This window comes from Tiliqua scincoides, chromosome 2, assembly GCF_035046505.1.
Source record: "Tiliqua scincoides isolate rTilSci1 chromosome 2, rTilSci1.hap2, whole genome shotgun sequence".
NCBI classification, from domain to species: Eukaryota; Metazoa; Chordata; class Lepidosauria; order Squamata; family Scincidae; genus Tiliqua; species Tiliqua scincoides.
In genome coordinates, this window is record NC_089822.1 from 16,182,824 (window position 1) to 16,199,707 (window position 16,884).

At 43.9% G+C, this 16,884-nt stretch overlaps 2 protein-coding genes across 5 annotated transcripts in view; one reads left to right on the top strand and one right to left on the bottom strand.

The window, feature by feature from the left end:
- NUP155 (nucleoporin 155) overlaps positions 1-4,585 on the bottom strand; it is a 37,641-nt gene extending 33,056 nt beyond the window's left edge. For all 3 annotated transcript variants that reach the window (XM_066616940.1, XM_066616939.1, XM_066616938.1), the window contains exons 1-5: positions 4,400-4,585; positions 1,703-1,840; positions 1,233-1,329; positions 1,028-1,098; positions 181-273 (exon numbers count right to left, since the gene is read on the bottom strand). In XM_066616940.1, the coding sequence (XP_066473037.1) occupies positions 181-273; positions 1,028-1,098; positions 1,233-1,329; positions 1,703-1,840; positions 4,400-4,538 (538 nt within the window). In that variant the 5' untranslated portion in view covers positions 4,539-4,585. The remainder of the gene's footprint in view (positions 1-180; positions 274-1,027; positions 1,099-1,232; positions 1,330-1,702; positions 1,841-4,399) is intronic.
- Positions 4,586-4,887: 302 nt separating this feature from the next.
- The window catches only part of WDR70 (WD repeat domain 70), a 136,408-nt gene continuing 124,411 nt past the window's right edge, over positions 4,888-16,884 (top strand). The window contains exons 1-4 of one of the 2 annotated variants that reach the window (XM_066617367.1): positions 4,888-5,017; positions 6,485-6,568; positions 8,184-8,292; positions 10,536-10,707. In XM_066617367.1, the coding sequence (XP_066473464.1) occupies positions 4,957-5,017; positions 6,485-6,568; positions 8,184-8,292; positions 10,536-10,707 (426 nt within the window). In that variant the 5' untranslated portion in view covers positions 4,888-4,956. The remainder of the gene's footprint in view (positions 5,018-6,484; positions 6,569-8,183; positions 8,293-10,535; positions 10,708-16,884) is intronic. The other variant, XM_066617368.1, reaches the window with a different exon arrangement.

A 16,884-nucleotide genomic window follows, 5' to 3' on the forward strand; every position in this document is an offset into this window, starting at 1 on the left:
ACTCAAATAGCAATAACAAAGATTTCAGTCTGACTTTAAAATGCCTAGCAGGGAAACATAAAAGAAAATTCCACTCTTAGTTTTGTCATTTTCATTCACTGCGACATACAAAGGCTGCTGGTCTACTTATAAAAGAAAAAAATCTGGTATGGCTTTGTTTTAAATGTGAATTAGAATTACCTGATTGTAAGGTAGCATAGCTGAGTCCTAAAATAACTATATCCACAGGAGTCGCCAAAACCAGTAGGTGCCGAATATGAGGTTGAAAAATTCCTAGAAATAAAGAAACCACAAGACAAGTTGTCAGCATAACTGGTACTGGATTCTAACGAACAAACAACACTCTCCAAAAGCACACTCCTATCTTTACCCAGAAATAAACCACTGTGTCCAATGTGGCTTACTTTATATTAAGTGTGTAGAGTACAGCAGCCTGAGTTTTCAAACCATCATAGTCAAAGTTCAAGACCCTGAAAAACACATCTGTTCCTCTCAAATGCTCAGTGCCTCCAACCTTATCAAGCCATGAAATAGTCCCATAAGAGGATACTTCTTTTAGTTGATTTCTGTAGCCATTCCTAGCTTATTGGCCGATATTACGTTAACATTATACTGTTGGTTATATATAATAAACAATATAACATTATACCGTTAAGTATAATGTGTATAATGTTAAAGTGTATTTTTGTTGCTTTACAACTCTTTGGGTTGTATCCAGAGTAACATTTCAGGGAATGAAAGCATGAACTTGGATGTGACCCTCTGGATATTTCTGAAGCACAGTATACGAATACTGACATGATTAAATAAACAGAAATAGAGACCAGTAAAGACTGTAGCTATTATCCTGGTCTAACTTTAGCAATTAAATCTCAGCAATACAAATGCTGCTGTCCGATTTACACTACAAAAGCCAAAAAGTTCAATTTGGAACAGAGAGCAATGGCATGGATGAAAGCAGCTTGTTCTCAGAAAGACTAAGACCACGCGATTTTCCCAGTTAGATTTTATTGCACAGCCTATTTACCTGCTTTTGGTTTCACAAGACCAACAGAAAGGATGGTTTCACTGAGACCATCAAAATAAGCAAGGTCGCCCCTGAAACCGACAATAGAAAAAAAAAACCTGTATTAAAACTACAAGAAATAGTTTTAACACAATTATTTTTCAAGACATCTGATCTGGAATTGCCAATATAGAGCAATACAATTCTGAGAATAGTATCTACATACCCATCTTCATAGTTCCACATAAAAATGTCGCTGTCAATGGTCAGCCATGCTCTGCTAATCTCAGGAAAAACTCCCATCATACAATTGCACTGCATATCTGAAATACCCAGACTTAAGGAGTAAATACACTAACATGAGAAGAAACAAACCCCACATTGTGTGCGTGCTGTGTGTGAAATTGAGTGTGTTTGAAAAACTAATACTTACAAGAATCAATTTAGCAATAACCTGAATGAACAATGAATAGATTCCTCAATCATGATTGCCATGAAAACAGTGAAAACATACACATTTCTCAGTAAGTATATGTTCAAGGGGAAAGAAGAGGAAAAAAGAGTTGGAGATAAAAAAATAGATAGCAGAGATATGAAGAACAATCCTGAAGGATGAGGATGCAACAGCAAATAAGCATGAGACCTATTCCCTCTAATTGAACAGGATTTTCACCAGCATCATTATAATTAGGATACGTCCAAACTGCTCAACCAGTTCAGGGGGTAAAGGAACTCTCCGAATTGGGCTTATCTCAGGAAGATTGGGGAGTGAAAGTAAGCCAGGTCCTTGTAATGGATAATCCATATCTGACATTCCAGAAACTGTGGGGCTGCCTGTAATTGAGAAAAAGTGAAATTACAAATACTAAACAAAAAACATTGTAATGTCAATTAAGTTTTTTGTTTATGTAAAAGAATCACAACTTGTCACAGATATTTTATAAAGCATTTAAAATGAAAAACAGCAGCTTAGTAAGACCTTAGAAACCAGGTAAATGAATCTCAGAGAATGTTGTTCAGCTAAGTCACATGATCACGCACAGAATTAAAACACAACATCAGAAAATACTGGTGAAGGGATGAAACATTAAATATTTTAACATTAGCAAACTGGCAGGTTGCATGAATACCTGCACCATCTCTCTTCCCAAAGACTTTTGTTCATACAGGACAATGTATTAAAAGCTTTACTGTTTTCTCAGCAGCCTGTCTTGTCAAAAAAAAAAAAATTATTGTGAGGTTGCTCTCAAAAACACAACTCTGATTTAGTTACTGAAGTGACTAACGCTAGTTGAACATACTTTCCCCTAAATTAGGTTGACAGTGAAAAACTTGGAAAGCATGATCACAAACTGGCTGAGTGGCGAACAGCACAATCCTATGAATATTTTCTCAAAAATAAGTCCTAATTTGTTTTGTGAGATTTACTTCCAGGAAAGCAAGCAAAGCACACTATTGTAGGGTTAAGGCAATGCAAGATGATGGTGGCTGCTTCACCTTACATACTGTAGGTGGAAAATGGACAGTGGGGACAATTGCATGGGTGCTGAATATATGAAAAGAGAAGCAAGAGATGAACAGGAGCATCCCCTTCTACCTGGGATGCACAGGAGTGCTCCTGCACAACAAGCTTTGAGCCAAAAACAGGACTGTCATTAGCACTGAATCATCATCAAAATCATGAAGCCTCTTATACAATTGTCACCTCTGCCATGAACTCATCATACTCTATTAATTCTCTTCTCATCCAGGAGGAATGAATGGGGAGGCAGTACATGCAAACCAGGTGTCCATACACATACAGCCATAGAGCTCTTTTCTGCAACTTAGAACCCTACTTTGCTAGAGTTTCAGATAGCACAGAAAACCCCAAGAACACATAGTTCAGAAACAACACATATACACCCTGCAGGTTATTCAACAGAGCATGCACAGATGGGGGGGGGGGGAATGCCACTGTCATAGTACTTCCCACCCAATTTTGATACAGACATTCACTCACTCTAGATACATTGTTAGAACCTGGCTTAAGTGTCTCTGAGCAAGCCATCATCTTTTGGCCATGGCCCACCCAACAATTAATGCAGTATAGAAACCTACGTTAAGAGGTTGTCGCAAGAATCCAGATAAAAACATTAAGTCAAGAACTAAAAACACTTCAAAGAACAATGCAGTTGCATTTGAAACAGATTATCAAAGAGCTCAATCCTTAACCACAGAATTGTTCTTACATAAGAAGAGCCCTGTTGGACCAGGCGAAAGGCCCATCTCCTCCAGTTTCCTATATCTCACAGTGGCCCACCAGGTGATTCAGGGAGTATGCAAGACAACAAGAGACCTGCATCCTGTTGCCAATGCCTTGCACCTGGTATTCTGAGATAGCCTACTTCTAAAACCATCCTGTCAACAGCGCACAGCCTTCAGGGCTCATGCCAGCAAACAGAGAAAAGGCTGTCTTAAAAACCTAAGCCCACCTGAATCAGCCCAAAGGCCCATCTAGTCCAGCTTCCTCTATCCCACAGTGGCCCACAAGATGTCTCAGAGAGCACACAGAACAAGAGACCTGCATCCTGGTGCCCTCCCCTGCATCTGAATCTAAGAACAGCTCTGCAGAATCTAGTCCAGTGGCCCACCAGATGCCTCACGGAGCACACAAGACACAACATCCTGGTGCCCTCTCCTGCACCTGGCATTCAGAGGTAGCCTGCTTCTAAAACCAGGAGGTTGCACACACCCATCATGGCTCATAAGCTGTGATGGACTTTTCCTCCACAGATCCGCACACTCCCCTTTTAAAGGCATCCAGGCCAGGCGCCATCACCGGGTGGCGTAGCTGGAGGGGGGCGGAGTAGCCAGTGTGGCAAGGAGGCTCAGTGCAGCGGGCAAGCAGTCCCTCCCTTCGGTGCCGTTCCCAGTGGGGGGAGCAAAATGGAGACGTACAGCTTTCTCCCTCCCCCGTATGGCTGTGTTTTGCTCCCCCCACTGGGAATGGCTCCGAAGGGAGGGGCCACTCGCCCGCTGCGCTGAACCTCCCTGCCACACTGGCTGCTCCGCCCCCTCCAGCTACGCCACCGCCACATCCTGTGGCAGGGTATTCCACAGGCCCACGACACTCTGGGTGAAGAAATGCTGCCTCTGGTCTGTCCTAACTCCCCCAACATTCAGTTCCAGTGGCCGTCCCATGGCTCTGCTGGAAGAGACAAGAACATCCCCTGCCCGATGCCATTCCCATCGCATGTGGCAGGGAGTTCCGCCGGTTAACGCCTTGTCTAACCCAGCACTCCATTGGGCGGATGCCCCGGGCCTTGTGCTGTGTGGGAGGAAAGAGCCCCCGAGGGAGGCTGCCGGGGCCCGAAGGCCTGTGCGGGGCCAGGCACCCCCCGGGTGGCTCACCTGGCGCGGGCACGGCCAGCAGCACGGAGAGGTCGGGGTAGCAGCGGTCCACCTGGACCTGCCGGTCGATGATGCAGCCCGCGCTCTCCAGCGCCTCCTGCAGGCCGGGGGCCGCCGCCGGGCTCAGGGCCACCGGCATGGCGGGGATAGGAGAGAGCGCGAGCGGCCTGACTGAGACTGGTCAGGAGCGCGAGGCGCCAAATCCCAGCAGCCGCCGCGCGCGCTGGCCGACCACCGAGACGGGAGGCCGGAGCGGCACACACAGACGGTCCTCCACGTCCTCTGAGAGGCTAATGGGGAGGCGGGACCGGCCACAGAGAGGGGAGGCCGGAGCGGTACACAAACAAGTGCCCTTCGTTTCCGGTGAGGAGCCGGGAGCGCCGGAAGGCCGCCCCGTAGAGGCCGCCGATGTCGCCGACGCATGGTGTGAGCAACTGCTCTCTTGAGGCGGGGCGGGCGGTCCGCCGGCCACCAGGGGCGCCCGCGCGCAGCTTCCTCTGCGGCTCCACAGCGGTCCCCCCCGGAGCGCGGCAGGTGCCGGCGTCGCTGCGACGGTGATGGAGCGGCCGGGCGGGGGCGAGCCGGAGCTGGCGGCCACCATGGGCTTCTCGGGCTTCGGTGAGCGCGCGCGGGGGAGGCCTAGTGGGTGGCCTGCGCGGGTCTGCTCAGGGGGAAGGCCCAGCACGGGCAGGGGGGCGGCGGCCCCAGCGCCCCAGCCTGCGCTGTCTGCTCAGAAGCCAGGCCCGTGAGGGTCGGGGGGCTTCCTCCCAGGGAAGCGCGGCAGGGTGGCAGCTCGTGACTGCGTGTCTGCCCGGCTGTACGGCCCGAGAGTGAGCGGGGCTCGCTCCCAGGAGCGTGGATGGGCGGCAGCCTCGGAGTCCTTGCTGTGGGCGCAGGGGCTGTGCGGGGTCTTCTCAGCCGCCAGCCTCCCCGGCTGGCCTCAGACGCGGGGAAGGCCCTGCTTGGGGTTCCGGAGCAGGGCGGCCAGACGGCCTGTCTTCTCGCCTGTCCTGCTCCCCGTGGTAGCCTTGTCAGGAACAGCTTCTGTGCGACATAAGAGCATAAGAAGAGCCCCGCTGGACCAGGCCCAGGGTCCACCTAGTCCAGCTTCTTGCAGCCCACAGTTGCAGCTTCTTGCAGCCCACAGCGGCCCACCAGCTGCCTCAGGGAGCACACAAGACACTTGCCCTGCATCTGGCATTCTGTTCACCTTCACACTCCACAGTGAAGACAGCAGGCTGCAGCTTGGCTTTCACTTGGGCCACTTTATTCAACACAAGTGAACAATATTTTTTAATTTTTGATGCTTTTTAATTTTGTTAAAAACAAACACAAAGTGCACAAACATACGCACAATTAAAAAACATGGCAAGTGTGGAGATCTCAAACGACATTTCTTACTCTACTACAAAATCGTACGAGTGATCAATTTTTAATACGTGAAACCTCCTGCACACCATCTCTCCCTGTCTGTCTGGTATGTGAAGTACTTCAGTGCTCTATAAACACTGGTTGTTCCTATTTATTTAGTTAGTTACTGCATATATTGGCCATCCTTCAGCAAAACACCAGAAGGCAGATGCCTTTGGTCAGTAGTATCTTTTAAAACTAGAGGTGCCTGAGTTCATGCACAGAAATCACATTTATGTGAGTTCTTTTTTCAGCATGAAGTTACAGCATAAATTACAAGGAAGCTAAGACTGAACATGACGTTTGTGAGGCCGTATTGTGTGTGCCTTTGCTTTTGATGAGCGAAAGATGAAACTTTTTAGTATCCTATTATATGAAGCTTATGAAGGAATAAGTATTGAGCATATAAAGGAATAAGCTTGTTGACAAGCATGTCTTAAGCATGAGACTGTAGTTATGTAAGTTTATTTTATGAAAGTAAGACACCTCATGTAAATTTATTTTATGAAAGTAAGGCACCTCATATAAATTTATTTTATGAAAGTAAGTCACCTCGTTATCACAGATTTTCGTACTGTCTTTGTGTTTTGATAAGTTGCTCAGAGTTGTTTTTCCCTCCCTTTTCACGTAAACGTGACATCTTGTGAAACCAGTCTCTGTCCTTCTTATCACTAGGAAAGAAAGCTCGAACTTTCGACTTCAATGCAATGTTTGAACAAACTCGAAGAACTGCTGTGGAAAGAAGTAGAAAGACTCTGGGTAAGGCAGACAATTTCATACCAGGGGTTTGATTTGTGTTCCTCTTGATCTCCTCTATGGAGAACTCGTGCAAGGAAGGCGCCCTACAGGTAGACCACAGCTGCGATACAAGGACATCTGCAAGAGGGATCTGAAGGCCTTAGGAGTGGACCTCAACAAGTGGGAAACCCTGGCCTCTGAGCGGCCTGCTTGGAGGCAGGCTGTGCAGCATGGCCGTTCCCAGTTTGAAGAGACACTTGGCCAACAGTCTGAGGCAAAGAAGGAAGGCCCATAGCCAGGGAGACAGGCCAGGGACAGACTGCACTTGCTCCCAGTGTGGAAGGGATTGTCACTCCCGAATTGGCCTTTTCAGCCACACCAGACGCTGTTCCAGAACCACCATTCAGAGCGCCATACCATAGTCTTTCGAGACTGAAGGTTGCCAACGAGTGACTTTTAGATTAAAATTTTCAATGGTAGCAAATCACAAATTGTGAAAAGTCTTTTGATGGTCCATCCCTGATTCAAGAGAGGTGTATTCGGCTGTTTTCACCTGATGAGGGTGCAGGGAACTGATGAACTTTTCAGCCTTTCCCCTGTGTCCCTGATGCTTTCGTATCAACAACATGAGCACACTGCCATGAGATTCATGGCATGCACCCAGCACCATGTGCGTATGAAAGTAAATGTATCAGGCAACATAGTGTGATGGCAAGTTTAGCTATTGGCAGTTGTGCTCCCTGCTCCTTGCCTGTCGTTGAGCTGTAAAGACAGAACTTTTTTCTGTGTTAGTAACACAAGGTTTTCCAAGTGGATGAGATAACAGGTTTTTTATTTAATGTCATGTGTATTTGTACTTATCATGAAAGTACAGTAAAAGTTTTGTTAACTAGGATCTATGGGCAACAGGAGTTGACAGTTAACCAAAAATATTGATTAACAAAGTTTTTACAAACCTGGCTGTTTCTGCTCCTTACTTACTGGACAAGGTTCCCTCTGTTGTACTGCTATCCCCTCCTTCCTTCCTCACAAGTAGAGTCTCCATTCCTAGAGGGCCCTTGTGAGGAAGGAAGGAGGGGGAAGCAGCACAGCAGTGGGAGTCCTGACTGGTCAGTGAGGGAAGAGGCTGGGAGGCGGGTGGGCAGCTTGTTAAACAGGAAACTTGGTTAACCTGCATCTCAGCTTGCCACCTCAGGCGGGTGGAGACATTGGTTAACAAAATGCCAGTTAGATAATCAGACATCAAACGTACAGAAAGAGAGACTCAGGTTTCAGGCCCCCAACCTTCCTGTCGGGATCAGACAAGAGCTTCTCAATGAGGAGGATCCCATTGCCGGCCCCAGCCCCCTATCAAGGGGAGTTGAGGACAGTGTGAACCCCTCCCTTGAGACCATTTCCAAGGGAGGTGCCCTACATGGAAGCTGCAGGTTTGGGGGATCCACATTTAATTTTAAACTGTTTCATAAAACTACTCTGTAAGCTGTTTTCAGTACCACATTGCTGGAAAGTCAATATGTAAATGTGCAATAAGTTGCACTGTCCTGTTTTACCTTGTGAAACATCTGCCTGGAATTTGTGAACCAGGCAAGCACCAGATCTTGTTCCCTGTGTAACCACATTCATTTTCTAAATTCAGAAGAGAGGGAGAATGAGGCCGCCCAGAAAGAAAAAGAATTGGGAAGCCAAAGTGATGGTGTTGATTCAAGAGCGGCAGTCTCGCGTCCAGTAGAAAGTACACCTTCCAGGTAAATCAGCCTTGTAATTTTAAGTTAGAAAATGACCTTCTCATCCTTCAGGTGCTTCTTATCTTCTAAGGTAAGGGTGCCCTGACAGAATATTTCTTACCTTCTAAGAATTTTTTTTATTGTGTTTCAGTAGCCCTTAAATGGCAGTGACAATGCTTTATTTTTAAATGCTGTCAACTGATCTAGTTGATCTAGGGATCAACTTCCCTGGATCCACAGTAGTTTAAAGACCACCTGGTCCAGTACGATCCTGCATGCTTTTTGATCTGCTAGGGAGATCTTGCTCCCCATCCCTCTTTCTGAAGTATGATTAGTGGGTACACAGGCCTTCTTGGTTTTGGCACCTTCTTGGTTGTTCTTCATGAGGCCCATGTAGCCCCTTTTAATCTTTCGTGTGTTAGCAAAGAATGCCTTGTGTAGATGGACTTTGAATATGGATCACTTTGTGTCCCTAAATGATTATTTTTATTTGTCTCTAGTGTCATTAGTTGTTGTGTGCCATTCTTTTAATAATGTTTCTGGAAATGAATTTTTCTTAGAAACATGATTATGTGTTGCTTTGTGGGAGGGCTACACTGAAAAGCAGGCTATAATTTTTAAAAAACTAAACGGTAAAGGTAATGAGACAGAGTAGAGGAGTACTAGGTTTTTAAAAAGCATCTGTTTTCATCTAGAATGCAATTGCTTAAAATAAGAAAGAGTTATTTAAATAGAATCAAATAAAAAGAAAAAAGCAGGCCTTGTTGGGGAAAAAGAGCAACTCTGTATGAACTACTCAAAAATGCATTAAAATGATACAATTTCTGCAAGAGAAATGTTTCTGCTGTTTTTAAGCATAGTATTTAGTTGCAGCTTTGAAAGTAATTGCTAACTATAAACAAACATGCTTGGTTGCATGCATAACCTACAGAGGGAGCATGAACACAGTTTTTAAAAGGGAGTACATGAATGTGAAATGTTAATATTAAAGTAAACCAATGAAGAACTGTTTTATTTTGGTTTACCAGTGTTTTCTGTTATGGGATATTCTGTGTGCATGCAGTAGTTTCTGTTGGCAAAGCTAGTACAACACAGCAGCTTTAATCAGGCATTTAGATATTGTTATTTCTCCTCTTTCTTGCCATGCATTTGTTCACCTCCCCACTCTCACTGTAACAGAGGGCAGCCAAGCAGTAGCAATGAGTTGAAGGAGCAGCATCTGGGACTGTTACCCTTTATAGTAGTGGAGGACAAGTAGTTGGTAGCCACTGCTCCAGTTGTTTCTCTTTTTCATCATTTTTTCAATTGGCTTCTCCACCACCATGGCAGAGGTGAGTAAGTGGCAAGAAGGAGGATTAACCGTCACCATCAACTTGCCTACTTGCCTTTAGTTGGTTCTGAACCTCACCAATATTAAAGCCTCGCCAATATTAAACAGCCCCACTGAGGACATCTTGCCTGAGTAGCGCCTCAAAATCTGGTCACCTTGTAGCAATGACAGATGTAGCAGTGAGGGGTCCGAGGGGCAATCAGGAGTCGGAGTCAGGGTTTAAGATTGAGTGCAGGGAACAAGCTGTTCTTACAAGCCAGCAGCCTGCTTTTATTTTTTTCCCCCTCTGCGCAATACAGCTTGTTGACAATAACATTCCTAGATAACAATGTTCCTGAAGTCTCACCGCTTCTTCTGGTATCTCATCCTGTTTACAGGCTTTAGCTCTTAGCTTCATGAACAGGGCCAGCTCAAGGTTTGCCTCAAGTGGGGGGCAAGTGTGCTTGCAGGTTGCCATGTTCGCTAAAGCTTAAGCGTGCTTCTGCATAATTACTACACTCCTTCCTTGCAATAACAGTGCTGGGCAAGAAAACCAAGACTTTGAAGGAGACGTTTGCTTTCCAACAGAATGACTTCACTTGCTCCATGATGCCTTCATGGCCAGTGCTCTGTCATTATTGCTCTCCTCTGGCAGTATTGAGGGCAGGGGGCCATCAAACAGCCCACAATGCCCCGAAAAGGCCCTTTAGGCACTGCCAGCCTCAGACATGGTGTTCTCCATTATACACCACCATGTGAATGGCTACGTTGGAGAGAGAAGGGTCAGTTCATGATTTCAGCTAATAATACATTTATTGTGGAGAAGGGAGCTGTGAATGAGATATACGCTTTTGTTTGATTTTCGCTGTAAAGCACTTTGTGAACTTTCTGTTGAAAAGCGCTATATAAATATTGTTAATAAATAATAATACTTCTTGCAATTCTTTTAACATAGCAGTTCGGGTAGTAGTGACAGTGAAGATAGTTCAGATGAAGGACTGATTGGTCCACCTCTGCCACCCCAAGGGTCAGTGGAAGATTCTGACGATGAACTCATTGGTCCACCTCTCCCTCCTGGGTACAAGGACAGTGATGAGGAGGAGGATGACACACAGGAAGAAGATGAGGTCAGTTTTCCATTTTTCAACATTTTACATGTCTCTAGTGTGGTGTGTTCCAGTTACTGTCTTTGAGGGGTTCACTGTAAAGCAGCTATTTTGAACACTGTTTTAAGCCAGTTGAAGCCATACTGACAGACTGATGAAACCTTTGCCTCACTGCCTTTGATTGTTTGTGCTAATGTCAAGACCATTTTAGACTATTGTAATAATGCACACTTTAGTGCCCCTTTGCTGCATTCAGTCTGAGTATTAAGTGGGCAGGGCTTTGCAGAGGGAAAGAAACATGCTCAGTTCTCCAGGCAGCCCTTTATTGATATTCTGCCAGTAACAGTATGGCTGAGGGTTACAGTGCAGGGAAGCGAAGAAAGGACTTCTCATAGGTGGCTGCAGCAAAAAGGTTACACTTCTTGGCAAGCTGTTGTAGTGATGATGGTGCCTCTAAGTGTGCGAGCAATGTCAGCTTTCATTTCACTTTATGAATGACTTTTTGAAGATTTCTTTCTTATAATTCAAAACTACCTGAAGTTAATTCTGCTGAAAACATGAAATTTACCTTGAATGATTAAAAAATATACATATTTTTTATTTTGAATCTTCCGCATAATGGTATTTGAATAATCCTACTAGACGAGAATAATTTTGATGGGAATGGATGCTGAAGGATGAAGTTGAAGTCCTCTAAGCCAAAAGGAAAATAGGAATAGGAATGGGGCATCTACGTAATAACACAATCCTATGCATGTCTACTTAGACATAAGTCCCTTTGACTTCAAGTGAATGTACTCCCAGATAAGTGTAGAAAGGATTGTAACCTAAGGCAGCAGTGCTTACCTGGGAGTAAGTCTCAGTAAACATAGTAGGACATGCCTACTTCTCTGTCAACATGCATAAGAAATATGCATATAAGAAACTTGTTCTAAAGAAAGCATATTTTGTTTCTAGGTGATACGTATGCATGTCATAGGAGCCATATGCTTAGAAGAGCATTGTTCTTTTCCATGTAAGAAGGAATGCCTCTCTAAAGTTTGGCACCTGCATTTTTATATGCTATTAAACAAACACAAAAAATCTGACCAATTAGTTAGGGCTATGCTATTTAGTTGTTCAAAGATGTTCTAAATCAATGGATGAATAGTCTTAGAAGGAAGTACTGCAGAAAAATGTTCAGTTAAAAGGGATGCATCTGATCTTTATAATTGTTTTGAAATTAGAGCAAGGGAGCTATCTAGCAGCAGATAGGATATCAGCAAGATATCCTAGTTCCTAGTTTTGCGTGACCAGGGACTAGAGTGATCCAACTAAAGGAAAAATGGTAATAATTGCTGAATCTGGGGATGGATCACTGTTAGAGTGGAAAAATTCATCAGTCGAAAGCTGAGAAAGTGATTAGTGCATGATGAAGCCCCTCGTCCGTAATGCAACTGGTTGCTAGGGCCTTCATTCAGTATTATAAGACAAACCTCAGATTTTAAGAATTTCAATAAGGTATTTCTCCCTAACAGCAGGGTCTCCTGGTTCTATTCATTTTTTTCCCCAGCAAGGAGGGGCAGGAGGAGACAGTGCATGAACTTGGCACTTTTCCTGATCTCTCCCTGAAGACAAGTCAGGAGAAAGGAGCTGACAGTCAAAGGATATTCATCTAAGACTGTGTCATTTTTCAAAGGGTCTTGACAACATGCCATGGGAGCTTTGTTTTGAAGTAATCCTTACATTATTTCCATATAATGTGTTGTTGGGATAGCCATAGCAACGTAACAGTTGTTTTGAATTATTGTTCAAAGTATTAAACAAATGTTTGCATCTTTGAGGAGTACTGATTTTGATTTAAAGGTTAGAAAAGATTTGTATTGAGTTTTAACTGTTAAGTGATAATATTTGAATTAAGAGTATTTTTCTTTTTTCATCCTAATTTTTTTTTTTGGAATTTACACAAAAATCTCTCAAATTAGCCGTCTAACCCATATCTTCAGGAGTATTTGAATGTGTCTGGAATCTTCACAACCTTATAAAGTGGATTGTATCCTGAGTTATTCCTCTGCTCCTGCAAGTGGAATTATGCATGCAGAAGTGACAGCGCAAGATTCTGGCACACAGAAAAATAAGTGGAACCTCAATTTAGCTGCAACAAGTGCAATAAGTTGTCATGCATTCAGTTGTCCTCACTATTGTGTAATTTTTTTTCTGCACGCTGTTACACAACTGCTTGCAAAATAGCACAAGCTGCCACCTTATTTCTGCATGTGGTCATTAGGATACAACTCACTAATTTTTTTAAAGCTAGGAATATTAAAAACCATACTAGCTAAAATAGCATTTTAACTTCCTTTCTCAAGTTGTACAAAATTGCTTTCTCCAAAGGAACGCAGCAGTCATAAAGTTGAGAATGACGGTTTTTTTAAAAAACAAATTCATTGTTACTGTTAGTTGATTGAATTGCATGTGAACCTTTCAGCGGTTCTTTAGGCAGACACTTTAGAACACTAGTATTGTGTGAGGTTCTGGCTTCATTTTTTCCCCCCAATAACCTTTGAGGATAAATGCTTGTAGTATGTAAGTATTGTGCCTGAAAATACTGAATTTAAGCAGGTTTTGGCTGAAATTCTCTTACAAGGGCGGAAGTTCCATTGAAGTGGGAGGTGAGTTTCTTAAACTTGTTTAAGGTTGCTGTGTTAAAGGAACGTGAGAAGCTGCTTTGTGCAGAGTCACACCATTGGCCCATCTAGCTCAGTATCTGTCTGGAAGGCTTTGTAGTGCTCCAGGCAGAGTCTTCCGAACCCATATGTGAACAGAAGGTTTGCACCCAGAAGGTCCCAAGTTTAATCTTCAACATGTGGAGATGCTGAAGATTAAACTTGGGACTTTCTGTGTGCAAAGCCTGACCAGTGTATCTCAGTCAGTGTTACTTGTACCACTGGTGGTAGTTGAGATGGCGTCTAGACTAAAAACAAAAATTATGCTTGACCAGCCACTGAAGCCTCTGATTTTATCCTTTTTACTATGGTGGTGGTGGTGGGGGGAACGGATGACGGACTGCCTTATGGAGCATTTGTGGAGCTCCATGTCTCAATAGATTGGACCATTCTCACATGCCTCTTCCTCAGCCTGCCCTTCAAAATGAACTGAAGCATGTTCATTTACTTGTGAGTAAATGCTCCCGTGCAGTTCATAGGGCTTTATTCATTTTCCTTGAGGTTCCATGTTTTCCTAAATAATTGCAACTCTGTCAAAATAGCATAATAAAGACTTGCCTTGATAGCACACACTGATAGTTCAGAGCAAAAGTTTAATGAAACTTATGTATTCTATGTTGAAAGTCTGTTATTATCCATGGAATTGAAGTTTAATAGTAAGTTATTTCAAGGAAAAATAATAGAAAATGGCCCATTGCTCAAAATCAGGGTAGGTGCATTTCGTTTAGTCCTTATTTTTAAGATGTAATGAGCTTGAAATAAGGGAATTTGGAAGCAAAATTACATGTATGTTCGAATTCAGCCAGTGAGGTAACAGAAGAGGGAGACCTGAACAATGCATGTTCAGATTTCTCTAGGGTATCAGAGTGGATTGTTCAGTATCAGTATTACTCCAGATTGGGCCAGCTCCTTTGCAGTTGACCCATGAGAGCTTCTCCCTGAACTCAGTGGGTGTGTAATGACAGTAAGATCTAGCATGGATAGTGGTTATCCCTCTAAAGTGAAAAACAATCAGAGAATATAGACCTGAAGCAACCTTTAGTTATTTGGGAGAGAAACTCTGGGAGAGTTTGGGAACTGATGTAAGTTCCTGCGGGGGAGGGGTGAAGTTAGCGAAACCAGAAGTGCCTGTTTTTCCTATTTTCAGAAGTTTGGAGATATGGGAAGCCATGCAGAGGGGTCTGCAGGTTGTCCGATCCCCCCCTCCCCAGAGACTAGCGCTGCCTCGAGTAAGTCTAAACAGCTTCTTTACCCTCAGCAGCAGTGCAGTCACAGCAATTGTGTCACTATCGTTGCTCTCCCCCTGCCCCTTGGGGGGCAGAGACATGGCTTCCCTGGCTGGGGCATTGTGATGCCTCAGTTTGGGAACCTCAGGTTTAGTTATAGAGTGCCTCAGGAGAGAAAAGTTCACGCATCTTTCTGTATAGTACTTTCTCAGAAGGTTCCATCATTTGTTTCCTTACTGTAGGGACACTTGTGTTCTAGATCAGTCCGCACACACATCCACCTCTACTATCAGTCAATCACCTTACTGGGGTCCTAAGACAATCCTAGCATTCTGCTGAAGCTCTCATTTCAAATTCCTCTGCTTTTCTAGCTCAAACAAAAACTGAATGGTGATAGTCCAAGCCTGTGCATGTCTACCCAGAAGTCTTACTATACTGAGTGGGGCTTACTCCCAGGTAAGCGTGGATAGGATTGCAGCCTTAGTTTCTTTGGTCCATTCCTTCCTATAGTCAGTGGAAGAGGGGCACATGGTCCACCACAGAAAAGATGGAACTTTGCATTTGTCCCTGATTCACAGCTGAGTTCCTGGTGCACAAGGTCAAGGAATCATTTTGTGACGATTAAAATGGAGGGCTTCCATTTATGGGGAAGTGGGACCCCAAAGCGATGGGGGAATTAAGAGATTGCCAAATCTAGCAACAAAGCTGATGTGCCAAAATGCATGCCAGCATGAGATGCCTGTTGAGTTTACTAGTAGGGTGTCACCCTGTTAGGGAATAGTAGCAATGGAAGGGGGTGATTGGTGCACATGTGAGTATTGTAGGTCCTGAACTAAGGTTGGTATGCAGTGATCCTAGAACCAAATATCAGTGCGTATAGAGTATAAATACATTTGTTAATCCTGCATCTGCCGTCTCTTATCACTCATCAAAAGGACCAAGCCATATCCAAGCATTCAAAACTTTAGCAGAACTGAAGACACAACAGTGCTTGGTAATATAGTCCTGGATAACATAACTGAACTGAGGTCATTGTTCTCATTGAAACGGTATTTGTAGAGATAAAGAACTTGGAGTGAAACACAGACGACACTCGACTGGCCTTTTTGAAAGGAAGCTGAGCTGGTTTACAAGCTAATCATTGAGTTTGAAATGCTTGGATAACTTGGAATACCAGGAGGCCAAACAGAATAGTGGTGCTGGCAGAAGGGCATGTGTCACAGATGGTTGGATGGATGGATACAGTCTATGAACTCGGTGGGTTTTCCAAGTAAAGACATACAATATAGAATTGGGCTGTATGAGATTGAGCTAAACAATGGAGTTTCTGGTTCAGATCTCTCCTTGGCTACCCACCCATTATATGAGCTTAGATAAGCTGTTTTTTTCTCAACCTTATGTACTTTCACCTGCAGTAGATGTTTAATGATACCTATCTTATAAGACTGTTGTAAGACTGACTGAAATATTGGATGAGGAACATTTAATTCAAGGTGTTTATATAATTATTAGCACTATTAAAGCAGGTTTGGCTGTCTAGGCTGTCTCAGTGGGATACTGTTGGGGAATCTACTAATATTAATAAGATTAATCTAAGCTGCTCTTCAGAGGAGGAGTGCAGTATATATATATTTTTAGTATAAGTGTGACATGATACCCAAAGGCATGATATCTCTATTTTGTAAAATGTTGCGTTTGTTCTAATTTTAGCTGAAAATGGTCTTGTATCTATTAATGTTGTGGGTAATGAAAAATAGTCTCCTTAACTACTGACAGGCATGATACTATATACCAGTGTGTCGCAAACATAGGGGGGTTTGGAGTGCTCAGAATTCTTGGTTCTCGAACCCTAAAGCCCTCAAGACCCCCCCCCCCATCCAGTAGTACTGCCACCACCCTGTACGTGCCAGTGCCTCAGTCTAGGGACACTGAGACCCTCAGTTACTAGTTAAAGCTTCAGTCCTCAAGTTACTAGACCTCAATGAGCACTTGACAACTTGCTGAATGGCTAGGTAGGATTCTGAACCTTTGTCCCCAACAGGCAATGAAACAACTTAGTAAAAGAGATTTTAGTTTATTAAGTACATAAGGTTACATAAAGTTACAGTAAGGCAGCAAATGCTAGAGGCATAAACATGTAGGAAACATATCAGCAATAAAATAATAAAGCTAGCTGGCTATTAATCCCTATCTCTCACCTGTTACTCTTGTTGATCTTTTAGCCCCAAGGCTACCTATGAGGGCAGGTGCCCATGGTAGACAATGGA